Source organism: Akebia trifoliata, chromosome 2, assembly GCF_017979445.1.
Source record: "Akebia trifoliata isolate Shusen 1 chromosome 2, ASM1797944v1, whole genome shotgun sequence".
Lineage (NCBI taxonomy): Eukaryota > Viridiplantae > Streptophyta > Magnoliopsida > Ranunculales > Lardizabalaceae > Akebia > Akebia trifoliata.
In genome coordinates, this window is record NC_141376.1 from 15223636 (window position 1) to 15244528 (window position 20893).

General features: G+C 34.3%; 1 protein-coding gene across 2 annotated transcripts; it reads right to left on the reverse strand.

Moving 5' to 3' along the window:
• Positions 1–678: 678 nt before the first annotated feature.
• On the reverse strand, positions 679–11924 carry LOC147409746 (thioredoxin Y1, chloroplastic-like). 2 transcript variants are annotated; one of them, XM_086431798.1, is made up of 6 exons: positions 2922–4857; positions 2469–2586; positions 1705–1793; positions 1263–1440; positions 1028–1101; positions 679–936 (listed from the first exon to the last, which is right to left on the reverse strand). In XM_086431798.1, exons 1-5 carry the CDS (start codon positions 3002–3004, stop codon positions 1036–1038), a joined length of 534 nt encoding a protein of 177 aa, XP_086287924.1. In that variant the 5' UTR covers positions 3005–4857; the 3' UTR covers positions 679–936; positions 1028–1035. The 2 variants fall into 2 exon arrangements, with proteins under 2 accessions (XP_086287924.1, XP_086287925.1); XM_086431799.1 differs by lacking the exons at positions 2469–2586; positions 2922–4857 and adding an exon at positions 11655–11924.
• Between the last annotated feature and the right edge of the window lie 8969 nt (positions 11925–20893).

Consider the following 20893-nt stretch of genomic DNA (forward strand, 5'->3'; position numbering starts at 1 on the left):
TTAGAAGTGGTAGATTGAACTGATTTTTTATGAGGATGATCTCTATGATCAAAAGATCATCCTCACAAAAAACCAGCCCAATCTGAAACCTCTAAATCCATCAAAAGTGGTTTACAAATTATTGGTAAAAAAAAAATAGATGGCCCACATTCTAAATCACTTTTGATGGATTTAGAAGTTTCAAATTGGGCTGATTTTTTGTGAGGATAATCTTCTTATCATATATAATATAAGGGAGCGTTCAAGGGACATAAGTAAAAACAATCATTTTTCAAAATATGGGTCAGAAGTATCGAATTGAGCTGATTTTTTGTGAGGATGATCTATGCGATGATCCTCACAAAAAATTCAGCCTAGTGATTTAGAATGTGGACCATCGAATTTTTACCAATAATTTGTAAACCACTTTTGATGGATTTAGAAGTTTCAGATTGGGCTGATTTTTTTGTGAGGATGATCTTCTCATCATAGAGATCATCCTCACAAAAAATCAGCTCAATCCGAAACTTCTAACCCATAATTTTAAAAATGAATGTTTTTACTTATGTCCCCTTGAGTGCTCCCCATATATATATATATATATATATATATATATATATTTTATATTTATATCGACCCATTACAATACTCAGTAAATGGCATGCAAATTCGAGACTAGAGACCATGAATTCCATTAAATGTCAAACATTGCCAAACAACAAACAACAATCATATTTTCATTAAATTGCCAGAGAAAAAAGATACAATGACTGCATTTTCAAGTTGTATTAATAACTGGTGTAGTTTTGCATGCAATGATCCAAATCATAGGTGTCGAGGATTATATTTGCATACAATATGAGGCCTACAGTACATAAAAGAATGCTGAACCTATGCCAGTGCACCAGGATCGAGTCTTAGTACACAAAAGGTCCATTTGGTTTTTCACCCTCAAATCTGAAACGAAGAATCAAAACCTAGATATATGAATAAATGCTAATAAAATTAATGGAAAAAAAGATGAAAGTAAGAGAAGATAAGGGCTCACCAGATGATCTATTGTTTAACATTCAAAGCAGTCTCAATCCGTTCAATGAGCTGTTCTACGTTCAAAGCCCCTTCCTGAGAATTAATTAGGCCCAATGATTAACATAAAGTAAGACTTCTTGAAAAGAATAAACCAATTAGAAAGGAGAAAGCCAAGATTTTCATCAAGTCCTCAAAAGTGGAGCTGTCACACATGCACAGTTAGGTCGCTAAATGGAGATTTAAGATTGACTTACAAAGCGGTCACAGGGCTTCCCATCTCTAAATATCATGAATGTAGGTAATGCTGCTATTTGGTATTGATCGGCAATCTTTGGGTACTTCTCTGTGTCAATTTTCACCACGTTGATCTTATCTTTCAGTGCAGTACTGACTTCATTTAGGATGGGAACCATGTATTGGCATGGACCACACCTGCAAATAGACGAGCAGTTAAACCATGACTAACTGAATGGCCATATAATCCAATTTATTTATAAGTCCAAATTAGAAAATTAAAAGTTCAATTTACTACAAAGGAAATAACAATTCCCTAAACAAGTAATTGATAATAGTTGATTAGGTCAATTAGTTCCATAATTCCATTAGAACCCAGACACCCATGCTCGTGGTACTTCACAACAAGAATAAAAATATGTTTGACCATAAGCATAGTACACACATGAAACAAAAACTTACCATGTTGCATAAAAATCTACCAATACAGGCTTGTCAGAATTTGTCAACAAGTCATCAAATGATGAAAATGTTTGTTTCTTTGCTTCAACCTACAAAAGTGGCAAAACATAAATCCATTATAAAATGGTTTCACCTTTGGTAACTCAGCCATATGTTTAAGAATATGTGGAAGGTAAAAGAGCAGAGCACATAACCACCCAAACAAAGTTAATACACATTCTGATTTTATTATTTATTATTCATCCCGAGTAAATACTTAGAATCTCGACTGGTCTACATCATGTGAGACGTTACCAAAGAAAAAAAGAGGGCAAAATGAAGATAGGTGAACAGAAGAAAGGTTAAAAGAAAGAAAGAAACAATTCATCCATTGGGATGGGACAAAGATAGATAACACTAATACTTGATGTACAAAGCTTCTTGCTGTTCAATAACCTTGTTGTAATCAGCTCATGCCAAGGTAAGAGATGTCCAGCCACTTCATTAGACCAGAACTCCAGATAGATGAATTTGTTGCCCATATTATCGTATGGGATCATGTGAGATTGGTCTTGCTGTGCACTGAAATGCCGGTCTTGAGATATTACTAAGTCTATGTAAACTAGACTGAAGTGTTAAGATATAACTGGACCTCTTAATGCTACCACAGGCAGAGCCGGACTTAGATCGGGAGCACTTGCCCCCACAAGACTTTTTAAATATAAAAGGATTTATGTGGTACTGCGACTGAGAACAGAGGTGGAAAAAAAATCTGTCGTTATTACCTCTATAAGAATTTTTAAAATATAAGGGTCTATGTTGTCCCCATGTAGACAAAATCCTAGCTCCGCCCGACCACAGGTTTGGGTACCCCACACATTGGCATCAATTGTGAAGAAGAATCTGTGGGCATTTAAGGCAGAGAAAACCTGTTTGAGTAAGCAAGGTTTAAAATCTCATTTTGGTATGGTGTTCCGGTTTCTTCAAAAACCCAAAAGAAACCGAAACATTTATAAATCATATTTTAGAGGAGACTTGGTCAAGGGACACATCCTTAGTTTGGAAACAAGGTTATTTCAAATATTTAACAAAATATGGGGGGCCTTGTCCAAAGACCTAGTCTTTACGGTAAAATCAAGGTCAAGGGCACTTATTGGTCATCCTCTCTTTGAAAGACAAAAAAGTGTGAAGAAGAAGAGAGAAGAATAAAACAAGAGAAGAGAGGAGAAGAAGGAGACCTGGGGAAAGATGGAATAAGAAGAAAAACCTGGACCTGGAACTTCTGCAGAATCTGGCGGTCAGCGCGACTCCAGTGAATCATCCTCTCTCTCTCTCTCTCTCTCTCTCTCTCTCTCTCTCTCTCTTATGGATCTCTAACATAAGAAAGCAAAAAACCCTATGAATGTTTCTTTTCAACCCTTGTTTCATCTCGGTAGGCTGAAAAAACGAAACATTTCGGCTGAAAAATACCGAAACAAAATTTTGAACCATCGATGCAAGTAACACCTAGAAACCACTTCTGTCAGCTTCTCCACTGGAAACGTGAAATTAAATTAATGAATAGGAACACCAAATTATCAGAGCCTTGTCAAGACTTAGAAACCTAAAAGTTGAGTAGAACAGTGGAGACCAAATAATAACCAGCTTTGACGATCTGGAATAATTTATCAACATTTCTCAGAGTTTCTTCCCCCAGAAAAAATTAAAATAAGATGGTAACTAAGAAAGGTAACATGTCAAATACAGAAAGAGAAACAATATATTAGATATTAAGTGACTAAATATGCACAACACAAGCAGATTGCACTAATCATACTGAAAGAGAAAACTTAGGATATAACTAACCATTTTTTGCCTGAAATATTCAGAAATGTTACAAGGGTCACAACTTGATAATCACATTTCATTAAGTCCAGTATAAGTAGTGCATCAGAAAGTCCAATACAAGCAAAGCATCAGTATAGTCTAACAAAGGATATCACAAATGTAGAGTGTAGAATGCCAACTAAAACACTCTTTTTATTTTTCCAAATTTGTAACCAAAAATACCCACTTGAAAGCTTACCAGATCTGAAAATACCTTGAAATGGTGTCATCGACGATTTGGAGTTGAGTTATAGACAAATTGTTGTCCTCCAACAGGAAATCATTATAAGAATCCTCCTTCCATAGTCCTCATGGTCAATTTGCTCAAAGAAATGCCACAAAATTGACAGAAAGCGAGAAAGGGGCACTCCATCTCAGACCTATGGTACTCTTGAAGAATCCGGCTAGTGATTCCTTTCACAGGACTGAAGAAGAAGCCTTCAAAATGCATGTTTCAGCAAACACCTTCTTTGATTGACACCCACTCTCACCATCATGTAATCGAAGAATCCTTCACTAACATGTGACAAATTTGGGGGTCCAACTCAAAACTAATTCGCAATGGTGGAGAGGCCCAGGAGTTTATAAGGAGAGAGGCAAGGCAATGAGTATCTGATGTGGGACTAAATTCAACATGCCCCTGCACATGTTGGCCAGACTAGGCTAAAGCACGTGGAAATATGAATTGGGTGACATGGAGGAGAGAAAGGCCCCTCTCTAATACCATGAAGAACACACAACAGTTATTTTAGTAGGATCCAATTTTACCGAAACCAAACTGGAGATGTTGGAAATGACAAAAGTTGGAGTGGATGGTGTGGCGACATTCATGGATGAGGACACCATTGTTTTTGTTCGAGGAGAAAGAGGGAGGGTTGTGGTGGGAAGAAAATGAACAAACAGATTACAAATTGATCTTGAATGGACGGTAGTCACAGGCTCTTGATACCATGATAAATTTGGGGGTCCAACTCAAAATCAATTGGCAATGAGTGAGGAGGCCAAGGAGTTTATAAGGAGATAGGCAAGGCAATGAGTGTCAGATGTGGGACTAAACTCAACAACATGAACACACAACTACTTCAAATCTATTCTACTAATAATCCCTAGAATCACATATCTTACCCTAGCATTCACGAGTTCATTCGCTATCAACACTCCATCCATTTTTCGTGTCTAACCCTAATGAATGAGTTTTGGTATGAGCTAATGATATATAGAACACCTCTTTTAACACCTTTGGCAAGGATTTCTTAATCACTCACAACCAAACTGATAGCCATGAAATCTTCGAGTGAAACTACCCTTTTTTTTTTTTTCTGAAGAAGAGGGGGAACGGAACAATTTTAGATAATATCTAGATACTCTTCTTGGAACTCATATCATTTGCATAAAATTAAAATTAATTGTTACCCTAATATATTTGATAGAAAATAATAACAAAGTAGTTAGGTCACCCATATCCCAAATAACCTTCCTCACCATCTACTCAGTGATTAATGCCTCCAATCTTTCACGTTGATAAGAACTAATCCTATCAAAACTCAAAACCCATCAAAGCATTTTCTATGTTGGTACACCTCTACATAAAGCTCATAACAAGATTAAACTATTTATTCCCTAATTCTACCTTCCTCTTTCAACAACTCTTCCTCTATTTGGAGATGAGATGTTTCACCACCGTGTTCCTATCTCATTCAACCATTTGACCCCTGACTTCTCAACGAATCTCCTCCAACTTAGCAAGTTGAAAATATTCTTTTCTCTCCTCCACCCTTTTTGCTCTCTGAATGTCTTCCTATCTCATTCAAACGTTTGGCACATGACTTCTCAACAAATCTCTTCCAATTTAGCAAATCTCTTCCTCACCTTAAATTGCCCCTTCAAAGCTTTGAGCTTCATGCCAAAGATATATCTCACACCACTTGAGAAGCTAAAGAACTTACCAAAAATCTCCCAAATCAGAAAATTTGGGAACTTGAGCATCATATTCTCGAACCGAAGAAGAGGGAATACCTACTAAAGACATTGACGCTTAAGTGAGGAGACAGTCTAATAGTCATTTTTCAATAAAATTGGATGAATCAGCCATGCTAGCCCCTCTCTTAATTATACATATTTTTTAGTCATCAACCTTTTAGAGTGATTTTTCTTATTAGGATTCAAGTTAATTTGAAAGGGGGGAGCGGATATTGAATTCTTTTTTCTTTTCTTTTTTTCACTAGGATCAATTATGAGTCCTTGTTAGTCTATTTCTATTTCTAGCAAGTGATTCATCACTTCAAATCTTCTAACATATCTAACAATGAATTTAAATGATTTATTCCAAACCCTATGACAAATTTGTAAATTGCACAACTCAACATTCACCTTGGGGCCTCTAACCAATAAATAATCACCATTTATCTCTAAGTGGAACTATTGATCATTTTATATCTCAATACAACATGTGTACGACGGTTCAGTTTTTGTCCCCACAATGGCCATTGGCAAAACCCGCAATATCTCTAATACATCCTGTGAACCCACTTCTCAAGTTCTTCTCATAAGAAAACCATATCTGGTAAAAATCACCCCTTAAACACAAAGGATACTTTAGTCTGGCAAGTGCATTAGCAACATCATTCATACTTTGACGAGCAAAAAAAGATAATGCTCATTCTCTAACTCATAATCTTATGTCATTGATACACAATACAAAGTGGGGAAATTTTATTGACATGCCAAGAACCTCTAAGGACCCTCATATTTTTAGGGGCACCTCTAAAAAAACAAGAAAATTTGAGCACTCCATGATAAAATCAAAACTTCAAAAGAAACAAATTTAAGATTGGCCCGCCCTTAACAGAACACAAGAGGATGTTTCAATTGTAATTCCCCACACCCCTTTATATGAGAGGGAATTTTTTATTTATACGATGTTAGTTACATGAGACAGATACAAGTAGTTATGATGGTTTCTCTTGGAAACCATGATCTATGGAAAGTGGGGAAAGTGTGTACAGTTCAGGAAACTATTTACAAATAAGGGTGAGTGTTATTGAGGATAAAACTAACTAACTGAGCAATGATCTAGTGTATTAGATGTAGTAGTGGGTTCTTTAACGCACCCCCGCAAACACAACGGGGTCTTGTGCACGTTGACTTTGGGTCTCAACAGATTAAATCGCGCCAGTGGAAGAGCCTTTGTAAGGGCATCTACAACTTGATCCTTGGAGGAAAGAAAGCGAACAATAAGATCATTTTTGGCCACCTTATCTCTAAAAAAATGGAAATCGATTTCCACATGTTTTGTTCTAGCATGAAATACTAGGTTTGCTATTTGGTAGGTTGCACCAATGTTGTCACACCATAGAGTAGGTGGCTTTGTAAGATGGACACCAAGTTCGTGCAAGAGTGATTGAAGCCAAGTTAGTTCAGCAGCGGCATTTGCGATTGCATGATATTAGGCTTCGGCACTTGAACGAGAAACAGTGGATTATTTTCGTGAACTTCATGAGATAAGGTCACTTGTGGATTTTCAATCAATTGGGGGGAACCCGCCCAATCGGCATCGGAGAAAGCAGATATAGTAGATATTGGCCCTCGATTCAATGATAAACCAAACTTGATTGTATATTTTAAATAACGCAAAATCCATTTCACGATAATCCAATGTTCTTCAAACGGTTGATGCATAAACTGACAAACTTTGTTTATTGCAAAGGCAACATTGGGCCCTGAGATAGTAATATATTGAAGTGCACTCACAGTGCTACGGTACAAGGTAGCATCGATTGATGAAGAGGTTGAACCGGGTATTAACTTGGAAATTGTTGAGAGTGGTGTTGAGACAGGTTTAGTTCCATCCATTTTTGAACGTTGTAAAAGTTCTAGGATATATTTAAGTTGAGATAAAAAAAATGCCATTTGCGCAAGACAAAACTTCTATTCCAAGGAAATAACTTAAGTTCCCCAAGTTCGTGATTGCAAATTCTTTTCCTAGGCAATGCAAAAGAGATTGAATAGCTTGGGCATTGTTGTCAGTGACTATCATATCATCAATGTAGATGAATATAGAGAAGGATGTCATGTTTTCGCTTAATGAACAAAGAGGGGTTGGTTTTGAATCCAACAAAACCAAGTTGAATTAAAAAGGTACTAAGACGTTAGAACCAAACACGAGGCACTTCTTTTAGACCATAGAGACTTTTTTAGTTTACAAACATAGGTAGGAAGAGTAGGTCAATGAATCCAGGGGGCTGCAACATATAAACCTCTTCATTTAAGACACCATGCAAGAAATTATTTTTGACGTCAAGTTGACGAACTGGAAAACATTGAGAAATGGCAAGAAAGAGCACCAAGCGAATGGTAGTTGGTTTTACAACCAGGCTGAATATATCAGAGTAATCGACACCAGGTTGTTGATTGTACCCCTTCGCAACAAGATGAGCCTCATGTCTCTCGATAGACCCATTGGCTCGAGTTTTCAATTTAAAAATCCATTTGCAGCCAACAACGTTCATGTGTGGAGAACGAGGAACAAGAGTCCATGTGCCATTGTGAAGAAGAGCATTGCATTCCTTGGTCATTGCACAACACCAAATGGGGTGTTTGTTTGCCTCCATAAAACACGTTGGTTCCGATGATTGAAGGTATGGAGAGACAATCAATGCAATCAAGTATTTGGTGGGGCTAAGAATTTTTTGTGTACAGGTACCATCCATGTTTGTGGTTATCATGGAATGTGTACGGGTTTTAGAAGAAGGTTACGTAATTGGTATGGTTGGAGAGGGTGAGATATGTGTTTTAGAGATAAGTGAAGAGGACAGTGGGTTTGGGGAATTACTAGGTGTTGGGTGATGAATATTGGAGGTGGAGACAAAAGTTGGGGGTAATAAATGAGAAGGATTAGTGGACTGTGGTGGAGGTCCAAGGGTGGGTGGTGATGTAGAATTTGGTAGGGGATCTAGAATGGAAGAGCATGGAGGATTAATGTTGGGCATTGTAGGAAAGGTTAAAGGGGAAATGATTGCTTTTGACTTGGGTGAACAGGTGAAGAGGCCGCAAAGGGGAAAACATTTTCATTGAAAATGACATGGCACGCAATATATAATCTTCCACAAACTAGATTAAGGCATTTTTACCCAACATTTGTGAACTATACCCCAAAAAAATACAAGTCGACCGATAATCCATCTTGTGGTTGTTATAAGGTCGCAAATATGGATAGCAAGCACTACCAAAGATACGAAGCATCTTGTAATCAGGTTTAGTTCGAAAAGGACGTTCCAATGGTGTTTTATTATTGATAACCGGAAAAGATAATCGGTTGATCAAGAAAATCGCTGTTTCAAAAGAATGATACTAATATGTAAAAGGAACCGAAGCGAGGGTCATTAAAGATAGTCCCGTTTCCACAATATGTCAATGCTTGCGCTCTGCAAAGCCATTCTGTTAATGTGTATGAGGGTATGAAATTTGGTGTTGAATTCCAAATTTTTCAAGAGCCGAAGAGAGACGACGAAACACCCCCCCCAATTCAGTTTGGAGGGCTTTGATTTTACATCCAAGTAGATTTTCAACAAGTGATTTAAAACACAAGAATATGGGAAAAACATCAGATTTATGTATAAGAGGAAATATCCAAGTAAATTTACTAAAACCATCTAGAAAATGAACATAAAACCGATGACCATCCACAGATGCTACTAGTGAAGGACCCCATACATCAGAGAATAAGAGGTCCAAGGTGCATAACTTGTCATAGTAGAACTATGAAGTTGAAGTCTATGACTCTTCCCTCATTAACAAGCATCACAGATTAAAGAGTCTTTGTTGCGAATAAATGGGAGAGCATTGCAAGCAATAATACGCCGTAATGTGCACATAACGGAATGTCCAAAGCATTGATGTCAATGATCTTCATCTACAAGTTTACCAACTATGGCTACACGATTCCCAATAGTTGGGATTTTAGGGAGAACTAACTGATAGAGGTCATGCTTACTCTTTCCTCGGAGAAGGTCATCTCAGATGAGTGGTACTTTATGTAGAAACAATCAGGGTGAAACTCAACTGTTATATTGTTATTTTTTGTAAATTGATTGATAGATAATAAACTTTTTTGAATCTGTGGAACATGTAAAATATCATGCATACAAAGGGACCGATTAGAAGAAGAAAAAATAGAAGAGCCAACATGAGCAATAGCCAAACTTGAGCCATTTCCCATTTGTATTTTGTCACCACCCACGTAATCAGACTGGAGAGAAAGGAAAATCAGCATTTATGTGATTTGTAGCACCGAGGTCAAGGTACCATGTATGACGATTATCCCAATTTGTGGCTTGATAAGTAGTTTTGGGATTATTATTGCTCGATTGGAAGGTAACATCAAAACGTCTCCAACAATTTGGTGTTGAATGGTTGAGTTTTCTACAAAGTTGATGTGGGTTGCGAGAGCTGGAGTTTGAGTTGATGCAAATAAAAGAAAATTTATTAGTAGTAGGGGGGGAGTGAAAGGAATGGCGACCACGACCATTATGGAACTAACAGGAACGACCCTGGCCTTGAAAAGAACGAGTTGATGAAGGTGGTCTAGAAGCAATGTTGGCTAATGGTTCAGGAAAAAGATGATCACCAAGTCTGATTTCTTAGCTTAGGAGAAGTCCATGGAGGTCAGTTAGAGACATAGAATCTTTTTGAATGGTAACGGAAGTGACAAATGCATAGTAGTATGATGGAAATCCACCTAGAATATAGAGTATCAAATCATCATCAACCACAAGCTTTGCAATTGCTGCTAAGTTGTCTGCAAGAGTTTTTGCTTTTTGAAAATATTCGGTGACGAATCAAGTACATTTTTTTATGGTTTGAAGTTGTAGTCAGAGATTCATTATGTGAGCTTTAGATTGGCCAACATATCTAGTTTCGAGAGTCCATACCTCAAAAGAAGTAGAAAGCCCAACAACACAGGGCATGCCACTTTCAGATAATGAAGAAAGGATCCAACTAATGAGGTTTTGATCTAGGTGTAGCCATGCAACATAGTTAGGATTTAGTTCGGTAGAGGTTGTAGAAATATATTTAGGAGGGCATCGTAGAGTTCCATCAACATAGCCATAGATGTCATAGACATGAAGAATTGGTAGGAATTGGGTACGCCAAATCAGGTAGCCGTTAGGAGTAAGTTTGATGGAGAGAAAATGATGGAAATGATTAAATGGGGGTGGGAGTGAGTTGAGGTTCAGATGGGTTGATAGAGGTATTTGAAGGAGAAGAAGAGGAAGACATTTTTCAGATGAAAGGAGGGTATTCTAGTAGATGAAGTGAATTAGAGGGAAGGAAAAAATATGACAAAAATGTTTTGAATCTATTTTGCTTCAGGAAGAATTGACACAAGTCAAAAGAGGCTCAGATACCATAATAGAGCACAAGAGGATTTTTCAATTGTACTTCTCCACACCCCTTTATGTGAGTGGGAATATTTTATTTATACGATGTTAGTTACATGAGACAGATACAAGTAGTTATGATATGGTTTCTCTTGGAAACCATGATCTATGGAAAGTGAGGAAAGCGTGTACAGTTCAGGAAACTGTTTACAGACAGAGGTGAATGCTATTGAGAATAAAACTAACTAACTAACTGAGCAATGATCCAGTGTATCATATGTAGTTTCTTTAACATCCCTTAGACGTTAGTGGTGTGTCTATATAACTTCCCTACAAAGTCTTCAAGGCTATTGTTCTTTCCTAATTGATTTTAGAAAGTCCCACGTCACCTTACACTATGAAGGGTCAATCAAATTTGACTTTAGAAATTTCTAATGCTCCAAGAATTACTAATCTCCGCTTCTTTAAAGTCACCCTACTTTCAAGATCTTTTGTTTTATCCATGATTTGAAGATTTACAATGTACCATAGACCAATTAGGGTTCAAATGCAAAACATAAATGAAACAAATCAACCATTTCTTACCACATTAGAAAACCTTAAACAAAAATATAAGACCAAAACATATAAAATCGAAATCTTAAAAAAAAAAAATTCAAAGAAGCTGAAACAAATTAATTAAATAATAAAGAACACAATATAAAGATAGATTGGAGAAATAATCACCCGAGAAAGGATTCTACGTTGCGGCAGCGAAATAAGCCTCCGATTTCGAGTTCGAATAGGCTGAACTTGTTGAGGAAATCGAATCGAAGTCGAAGAACAGAGCTTCGAAGAAGAAAAATCACTGGAGCTGTTCAAATTAGACGAAGGAATTGTCGCTGTTGTTAACGAAATCGCCATTAGAGATTCTTGAGAGGTCTCTTTGATGGAAACTTTGAAGGAACGATTGAAGAATGAAAGGTTTGCGTGCGAAGAAATCACTTTGCTTAGCCCGTCTCCTCTGTTTTATATTAAAGATTTCTTGCGCGGATAGTAATATAGTACGACTGGACGTATTGTAATATAATACTATTAATTCGTAAATCGCTATATCTAAAAATCTAACGGCTCAAAATCCGATTGGTATTGTTTGTGGACTTGTCGCCAGTTGTGATGGTAAGATATTGTCGCCCCCTTCCACACGTGAGTGTCGGGACTCTGTTTTAATTCTTTCAATTTTTATACACAGCTGGCATTTACACCCCAACTTTTACTTATTAGACACTCCGATTAAAAATAAGGAAAATTTGGAGTGACAATACAAGCTCTCTCTCTTCTTTTTTTTTATTGCTAAATTTCTAATTTTTATTTATTTAAGATTTTATATGAAATTGTTTGAACAAGTATTATAATGTTGACATATTATAATTTGAGCCAAACCTTAATAATGTTCGAAGTTTTATTGTTTTATTGGTGTGATAAATAATTGATGAAATTGGGGAGTAATAAGTAAATGTTGGGGTACCAATAACAGTTCTCTTCTTTTTTTAGTCAAGCTAAAGATACTCAAGTGATGTGAAATGTGGAAAGACCCTTGGTTTTTTTTTTCTTATGTATCCAGAGGAAAACAATAGACAATTTTGTGTACATCCCACATCTATTAGTGTCTTTTTCTGAGTCAGTCGGTTTAGTATAATCATTCTTCTTCTTCTTCTTTTTTTCAAGGTCTCACCTTCAAAGAATTAAAGGAACCATCTTTTTTACATGACACGTGATCCTTAGTAAATATTTGAGTTACCCTTATCTTTTTCAAAGGGATGATAAGTTTCTTGACCTTGATTTTTTTCTTTTTAGACTAATGAAAAATGACCTTAAACTCGTTCATTTTTCTTGCCAAAATCAATCCTCTTCAATCTCTTCGGATGAAAATGATGACGACAACAAAGGCATTTGAAGTCATTTGTCATTAGTCTATAAGATAAGACTAAGGTCAAAGGGAGTGTGTCATCTATTTGAAAATATATGAAATAACATGTCATGTGAATGAGAGGGTATTTCATTAATTTCTTGGTTTAGGCAAAACTTCAAATGTTTCAAGCAATGTGTACTCCCATGTAGTTTAGCATGTGACATGTTACTCATTCAATTGATATTTTTCTTTTGAATAATGCTGAAGTGACCTCAGGCTGGAATCTCACACTGTACTTCTTGACATGAAAATGTATGAGAACCATAGATGCCATCGAGATACAAGTGAAAAAGCATCTATGATTTCTATCCACTTTCACGTTAAGAAATACAATATGAGGTTCCAAATCAAGGTCACTCCAAGACGACTCTTTCCCTTTTATCTTCAATAGTCCATGTGAAGTTTTGAGATTATGTGGAGTGCTAAACCCTTTGCATAATGAATCCTGTTCATATCTTTCTCCTTTTCCCAATCCTCCTCCCAACCAAAAAATAAAAATATAAAAAAAAAAAGTTTAAACCTCACCAACCAAATCCCAAAATAAAAAATATTAAAAAGTATTCTTAATATAAAAAAATAAAAAAAATAAAAAAATCCCAAAAGAAAAATAAAAAACAAAAAGAAAGAAAGAATAACATTGCTTAGTATTCTTGACTTAATACAACAGAGATTTTTTGAATGTAAATAAACCTTTTAGATAAAAAGATATTTTAAATTATCATAAATGATAAATGTGATAAAAAATAATTATATTATTTTTGTATACGTCATCATTGGTCTCACATATTTTCGATCATGACGTTAGAATGCAATAACAACAGACTCATGATCTAGACTCGGTTACATTCCTTCAATGACTATTTAGTACCTCCTATAACTAACCCACACACACACAAAAGCATTCCATACACATGCAATCGAATATTTGATCAAATAAAAACATAGAAAATAAACATTAAAAACACTTAACTAAGTAACAAATGGAGCCATATGATCTTACAAAATCCAAGTATTGAAGTGTACAGTAGCAACAACCACTCTTTGCCTCCCAACCTGATAGTATGATCATATCTCATTGTTTCGTGCCTGTGTTCCCTACAAGTAATATCAAACATGAACTACACCAATGCATTTTTTATGATTAGCTTTGAAAGCACATGTGGTTGTTATAGGTGTAAAACCAGATAATAAAAGAGGATCAAGTACAATTTTTTTAAAAACCTTTCTAATTTAACAATTTGTAATCGCATGAATAGGGCAATAGCATCACTAAACCTCTCATGAATAATGCATCGTCAAAATCGGAAGCAACTGCACTCAATTAGCTTTAAGCATGATCCTACACACCCATCCCCATCTCCAAATTTCAATAGAAATTACATTCAAGAGTTTAAAAGGAAAACATTATTAAAATATCCTCAATTGAGAAGATCAAACATATCAATTTCTGATCTTGATCTAATAAATCAGTACCAAATTTCAAAATTATAGACAATTTTTCTTAATGATAAAAGAACAATTGAAAATTTTCTTAGGAAAATACATTGGTATTAATTTGCAATATCTTCCTTGCACATGTTGCAAAAAATCTTAAAGCATCCCCTCCACTTTTGGTGATCATATTAGTAACATTTGCAACTTCAGACACAACACTTGAATTCTTTCCTTGAAGCCTATCTCGACAAACACAATGTGAACCTGTCAAATTTTATAAAATTTGATAGACAAAGGAGTTGAATTGGTATCGAATTTTTCATTATCAAATTTTTTTCTTTAACAGACCGAAACTGTCAAATTAATGAAGGATGGGAGAAATTCGACAACTCTAAGCCGTCAAATCTGGGAATATCTAGAATTTTGATGATCCTAGACCGTCAATATTCAATTTCTAAAATTCATGGGCTTTGGCCCGTCAATTTTTTTTTGTCTAATTTTCCAATTTTCACGTAGTGAAACCAGCCTTACTTCCACTTATAAAATAACAAAGAAATTATGAGAAAGCTCATATCAGATTGGCTATATATACAATCAAAATTACACAATTTGAGGAAGAAAATCTAATTTTTTGAATTTAAATCAAGGAGCATCCTCTCTTTAGTATGGGTTGGAAAGGAATCTAATTAAATAAGTCAACATCTTTCAATGTACTTTGTCTAAAAAATTTGCTTTCAATGCAAATATTTTAATTAATTACAAAAGCATATGAAGAAGTACTAAAACAAACAAAGTCCCTTCTAAATAGGTATTTACAATCTTGTAAAACTATTTGCTAGATGGGATATGAAGTTTTAGTTGTCTTCCTGACCCCTAAAGAGGTTTCACACTTGGTAGTGGTCAGATTTTTAAGAATTGGTGTGACTAACAAATCAGAGTTGTTCCTTAATTTCTTTTGGACAACATTCTCTTTAAAGGTGGAAAATTTTCCTTAGTTGTACTTGCACAATTATCTTGATCATTGGGAATTTGAAACATAACTTACCTCTCGGAGGCTATCTCATTGGAAAACTAATCGTTCTCTCTATCTTCTAAAGGCAATGTCAACTGACCTAGTTAGACTTCCATTATTGCTATGGTTGGATCTGTAATCTCATTAATTTGTGTTTAAATTTCAATTAATAAATGATTATTAGTCATTGATTGACAATCATCGAATTCCTCACATAAGTGATTTTGGTTATTAAGGGTATTTTGAAAGAATGGTAGATTTTTTGGAATTGAAATATCCTCATTTTTGAATTGATCAAATTTTCATTCTCCTAAAGATAATGTTAGATGACTCACTTGAGTCTCCATTTTGACTAACGCTTGATCAATGTCTTGTTGTTGTTGATGAAACTATTGTTGTCATATGAGTTGTTGTTGTTGAGTTAACAACTCAGTCATCAAGGACTCTAATGACAAAGATGGGGGAGATGATAACTATGAGTGATTGGACGTTAACCCTCACTCTATAACTCTATATTCAAAGAATTGTTAAGAATCATAAAATTATTGAGAATCGTAGAATTGTTGGGGAATTATAGTTTGATTCATCATCAAAGTGTCGTTCAAATATAAATTCTCATGGTTACCAAAGTGACTATCCTAAGTGAATTTGTTATATCTAGGTATGGTATCCGAGGGAAACCAATTATCTTTGTGGTATGGTTGATCGAACGAATTAGATGTCTGTATCCAAAAAGAATTTTGATAATGACGTATATTGGTCTGTGTAGCACGAAGCATGGTTAGGCTTGGACAATACTCGAGAGAATGATCATAATTATCGCACAAGACGTACGTGATCCATTATTCTTTCCTAAACTCCATGATAATATAATGTCTATTTGATCTCCCTAGATTAAAATTTTTATCTCTATTTTTGCTTATCAAACATTCATACACACATACAATCTAAAAATCACACAAAGAAAAAACTGGACCTATGTAGGGTGCTTAACTTTAGACAACTCCTAACTATTTCAAAAGAATAATCTAAGCCTCAAACCCAGTTCTTTGAAATCAAAGTCTGACAGTTCAATCTCCAGATGAGAGGTGGAACATAATGCTGAGCAATGATACTCTTAAATCACCTTCTCATCTCAAATAGATGTAATTTATTCCTCTAATACAACAGGGTACTGCAGGACAAGATCTCGCTTAGGCATTGACTCCAATAAAAAAGTGCAATCGATGCAACTTAGATTAGTTTTGCCTATTGAGCTCGATAGAACTTAAAGTCAAGTCTAATCAATTTTTAGTTAATTTTTTATTGTGAATTCAATTTTTCTAAAATGGCAAAATATCAATGATGAAATCTAATTCTTATTTTATTGTGTCATCCTTGTAAGGGTGCATTTTTTCCTAAGCGCAATCCAAGTGTAGTGGGATAATCAAACAAAAGTAGTATAAAAATCCACTAGCAGTAGGTTTGTGGGGGGAATGAGTCTTACCTCCCGTTCTAGATGAGAGATGAACTAATTGAGTCAACTCGAGCCATTGACACCAAATTCAATGTACGAACCCGATAGGCCGAGACAATTACGTCCCATTGTCATCCTTCCCTTAAACTATTACACTCTGAGTCTTCTCGGATAAAATTTCAAATTTGTAAAATTAAAAACCTATTACAAGTTTAATCTAAAAAGAAATGAAAATAAGAGGAGTTTTATTTATTTATTCTGTTAAAGAACCAAATCTAGATGGTCAAATAAATTCTCCAACCACGCCATTCCTCTTCAAGTTTTTTAATTGAAAACAAAAGAAAAATTCAAGTAAAAAATCCAGAAAAAATACTAGTTATTAAATCTCTAGAATCTACAAAAAGTTATTGTCAATATCCGAGATGCAAATCTCGAGGTTTAACTATACCTCCCAAGTTGACTAAGGCACCACAATAAAATTCTGATGAAAATTAAAAATATTTTAAGGTTTTGCTCGCGCTTGATTCAGAAATCCAATGAATTTTTTAAAAATAAAATAAAATTTTGATTCGTAGAAATCCTAATCAAAATTCTATTAAAAAAAATATTGGATCAAACCATTGTCCCCAACAATGGCGCCAATTTGTCCAAGCTGTAGTTATGAATCAATAAGAATGATAGAACAAAAATATAAAAACCTTGGCAAGCAAGGCTTAATCCGCAAAGTCAACACTATCCAATTATCCTTGTAATACCCCGAGTTCCAATTCATATCACGAGAAAATCAAATATTGAAATTTTAAGTAAGAAAATTCTTACAGACGAACTTAGGATAAAGTACTCATATTTTATTCGGTTAATTTCTAATGAAATTTAACTTCATCATTGGATTTAAAATGGTCGAAAAATATATTTTAGCCTGTAAGCACATTCAAATTCGAATTCGGACGAAAAAATTATGATATCATCGAATTTCGTGTTAAGTACGACCCAAAAACAGTGAATTTTTGTTAGAACAAGAATTAGTAAAATATAAATACACCATTAGATCCACAATGAAAAATTATAGAGAATGAAGTATTTATTCGTCGATTTTCGAGTTCGGGAAGTCAAGTTATCGTCGAAAATAAAAATAATGTGAAAATACCAACTTTGCCCCTCAAGCCTCTAAATAAAAGAAACCTAATTTCTTTTATTTCATTCTTCTTCCTCTCTAATAACCCTGAAGCCCTAGCTAATTGAGAATCAAGGGTTTCCATCATTTTCCTTTCTAAATCTATCAAGGTCGATTGATCGTTGAATTCTGACGACAAAGAAGAAGTTGGAGTAATAATTGTTACTCACCTTTTCCTTTTCCTTTTTTTAGTTTCAAATTCAATGCTTGACGAAGAAGGTATAAAGCATGAGTGATAATCATCTAGTGAGTCAGATAGACGACTAGAGTCTATTACCTAGTGAGTACTAGGATTATATCCCCTATTGGTTTTAGTTAGTCCAGGTAATACTATAGATTTTAGGTTAAGTGTTAGGACTTTCGTTAGATTGAAGAGTTTTGTATAATCCTGTATTTTATTTATTCTTCCATACTCTGATTTATCGTAAGTTATTATATGTATATAGGCTTCTGTTATTATTATATTTTGTATGTATATATGTAGGATATTATGTATATTTTTTATTAGGTAAAATAGATATTTAATATCTTGGAATGCTAACATAAACAGAGGAAATCATGCCGAAATTTCGAGACGTCACCTAGTACCTTGAGATTTGACTTGAGGCTTTGTGTTAGTGTTTCAGGGGCGTCACAGTGTAACTGTAAACTAGCTCACCTAGTCTAGATTTTTTAAGAGACAACGATGGTAACAAGCTCAAAGTCTTCATAACATTATCCAATTGATCTATTGTTTATCGATTTACATCCATCTCACAGATCTAAGGAGTGAAATCATTGATAATAGTGACCTGAAAAATAAGTTAATATATTAAATGTATATTTTTATTTACAAAATTAATTAAAATAAATATTACAACTAATTTCATTGTAACATCTATCCTTGTATAACGCGTATAAGTTGTTCGTATAACCTCAACGCATATATCGTGACTCAACAAATTGCATAGCCAGATTTTGAATCTGAGAGTAATCATACCATCTTCGAAACTCTTTGGACGGCCAAGAAGATGAAATTTTTGGAAACATTATTTCTAATATTTCTTACAAACTTTTTTACAAAACGAATATTTAATATTTAAAAGTACCTTATAAGTATTGATAGAATTAACCATCTATGCAAAATCTAATAAATCTATCTTCCCAATTTCTAATCATTATAGATTGTACGCTGCCCCCCTAGTCCTAACTTGGATAGGTCTCGAGATAATCTGTTGTAAATCAATCTATTTCATGCATATATCCATAGGATGATACATGAAGATGTGCATAAAATAACACAAGAACGGTATATACTTAAATCACGGGCTGTGTACATCATCTCTATATTCTCTGTTAGAGTATGATATAAGGTCCACACAAACCGAAAAGAAGTAAAAAAAATAATATTTGAGTTAAATAAAGGAGATTAAAATAATAATATTTAAATTTTTATTAAACACATAAATATAAAATATTCATATTTACCACGAAAGGAATACAAAAAATCTAATTTGGTATAGTATAGCAATACGTTATGATTCCCAATATAAGTTCTATTAGAGTCATCCTTCTACAGGCTCTAGGGAATAAAAGGTCATGACTCATAAGTATGGGTCTTCTCATTTGACTATCACTTGTGCGCCCATATTTGTAACAATGGCTTACGTCCAAGGAGTTTCGTTTGCCATTTTCACTCGTTCCTTACAAATTGACCCAGAGAATGGTACAAGTATGTTAGAACAATAACACTCTAAGCGTAGCAAAATGTTTAGGGTAAATCCCTAAAGAAGTGTAATAAAATGGCATTAACGATCATACCTATTCCATCTGGAAACAGCATATCTCCACACAATGGCAATAGATAGGCATGAGTATAATGTTGTACCTAATATATGTGAAATATTAATAAATAATATCAAATTATATGTACAAAATATAAATATTTTTCAAAAAAAATTTATCTCATCTATAATCATCTGTCTATCTGACAATCTCTCAAACGCATCACGTAGTCTTGTAAAGTTATTAGTACTAAAGTGAGAGTGTCCATCAACTGCAGATAAAACTTCAACACACCTATAATCAACACAATCTTTTCTCAATGTATATGGCACAACATTAGGGTGTCCGTTGATATTAAATCCTAAATAATGGAGAGTGTCTTCTAAAGTGATTGTCATTTGTTTAAATGGAATGTGAAACATGCAAGTTTGTGATCAAAATCTCCGAACTAAAGCATAACACTGACATAAATCATAATGTAGCCATCTGATGTGCTGATAAAGCTCAAAACCACCAAAGCAACAAGGGCTTCCTGTGGACCACTAATTTCTCAACCCTTATAAAATTGCGATTAATATCGTAGTTATAGATGATATACATAATAAATCTGCATTATTAATCAAATTAATTTAAAAAAAAATGGATTGAACAGGTTAGAAATATATACAATTAAAGTAATAAAAATAAATTAATTTTTAAAAAATTAATATATTTTTATTACTTTAATTGTATATATTTCTAATATGTTCAGTCCAAATACCACTTGATATATGACCCTGTCGATCGTTTATAATCTTGGGTGTAATCAATCCTCCAAGATTAATATATTTTTATTACTTTAATTGTACATATTTCTAACCTGTTCAGTTCAAATACCACTTGATATATGATCCTATCGATCGTTTATAATCTTGGGTGTAATCAATCCTCCAAGAATATGTTCGTCATTTAATATAAAAAATAATAATTATATAAACATATTTTTCAAACATTAAAATTTTTATTGGCACCCCAACATTTACTTATTAAATTATTTATTACAACTCAATTTCGAAAAGAATTTATTATACCCCGACTTTTACTTATTAAGTTAGCTTAAATATAAGATCAAGATCTTAAATAATTTATCACACACCAATTAATGATTAATTTAATATTAGATCAAGATCATTAA

Bases quoted from the DNA above. Each gene is read 5' to 3' on its own strand.
- LOC147409746 (XM_086431798.1), bottom strand. From the start codon at position 3,004: ATGATTCACTGGAGTCGCGCTGACCGCCAGATTCTGCAGAAGTTCCAG. The intron at 2,587-2,921 runs GTCTCCTTCTTC...AAATGCCCACAG, and splicing joins CTTATTCCATCTTTCCCCAG to ATTCTTCTTCACAATTGATG. The intron at 1,102-1,262 runs GTAAGTCAATCT...ATTAATTCTCAG, and splicing joins GGAAGCCCTGTGACCGCTTT to GAAGGGGCTTTGAACGTAGA.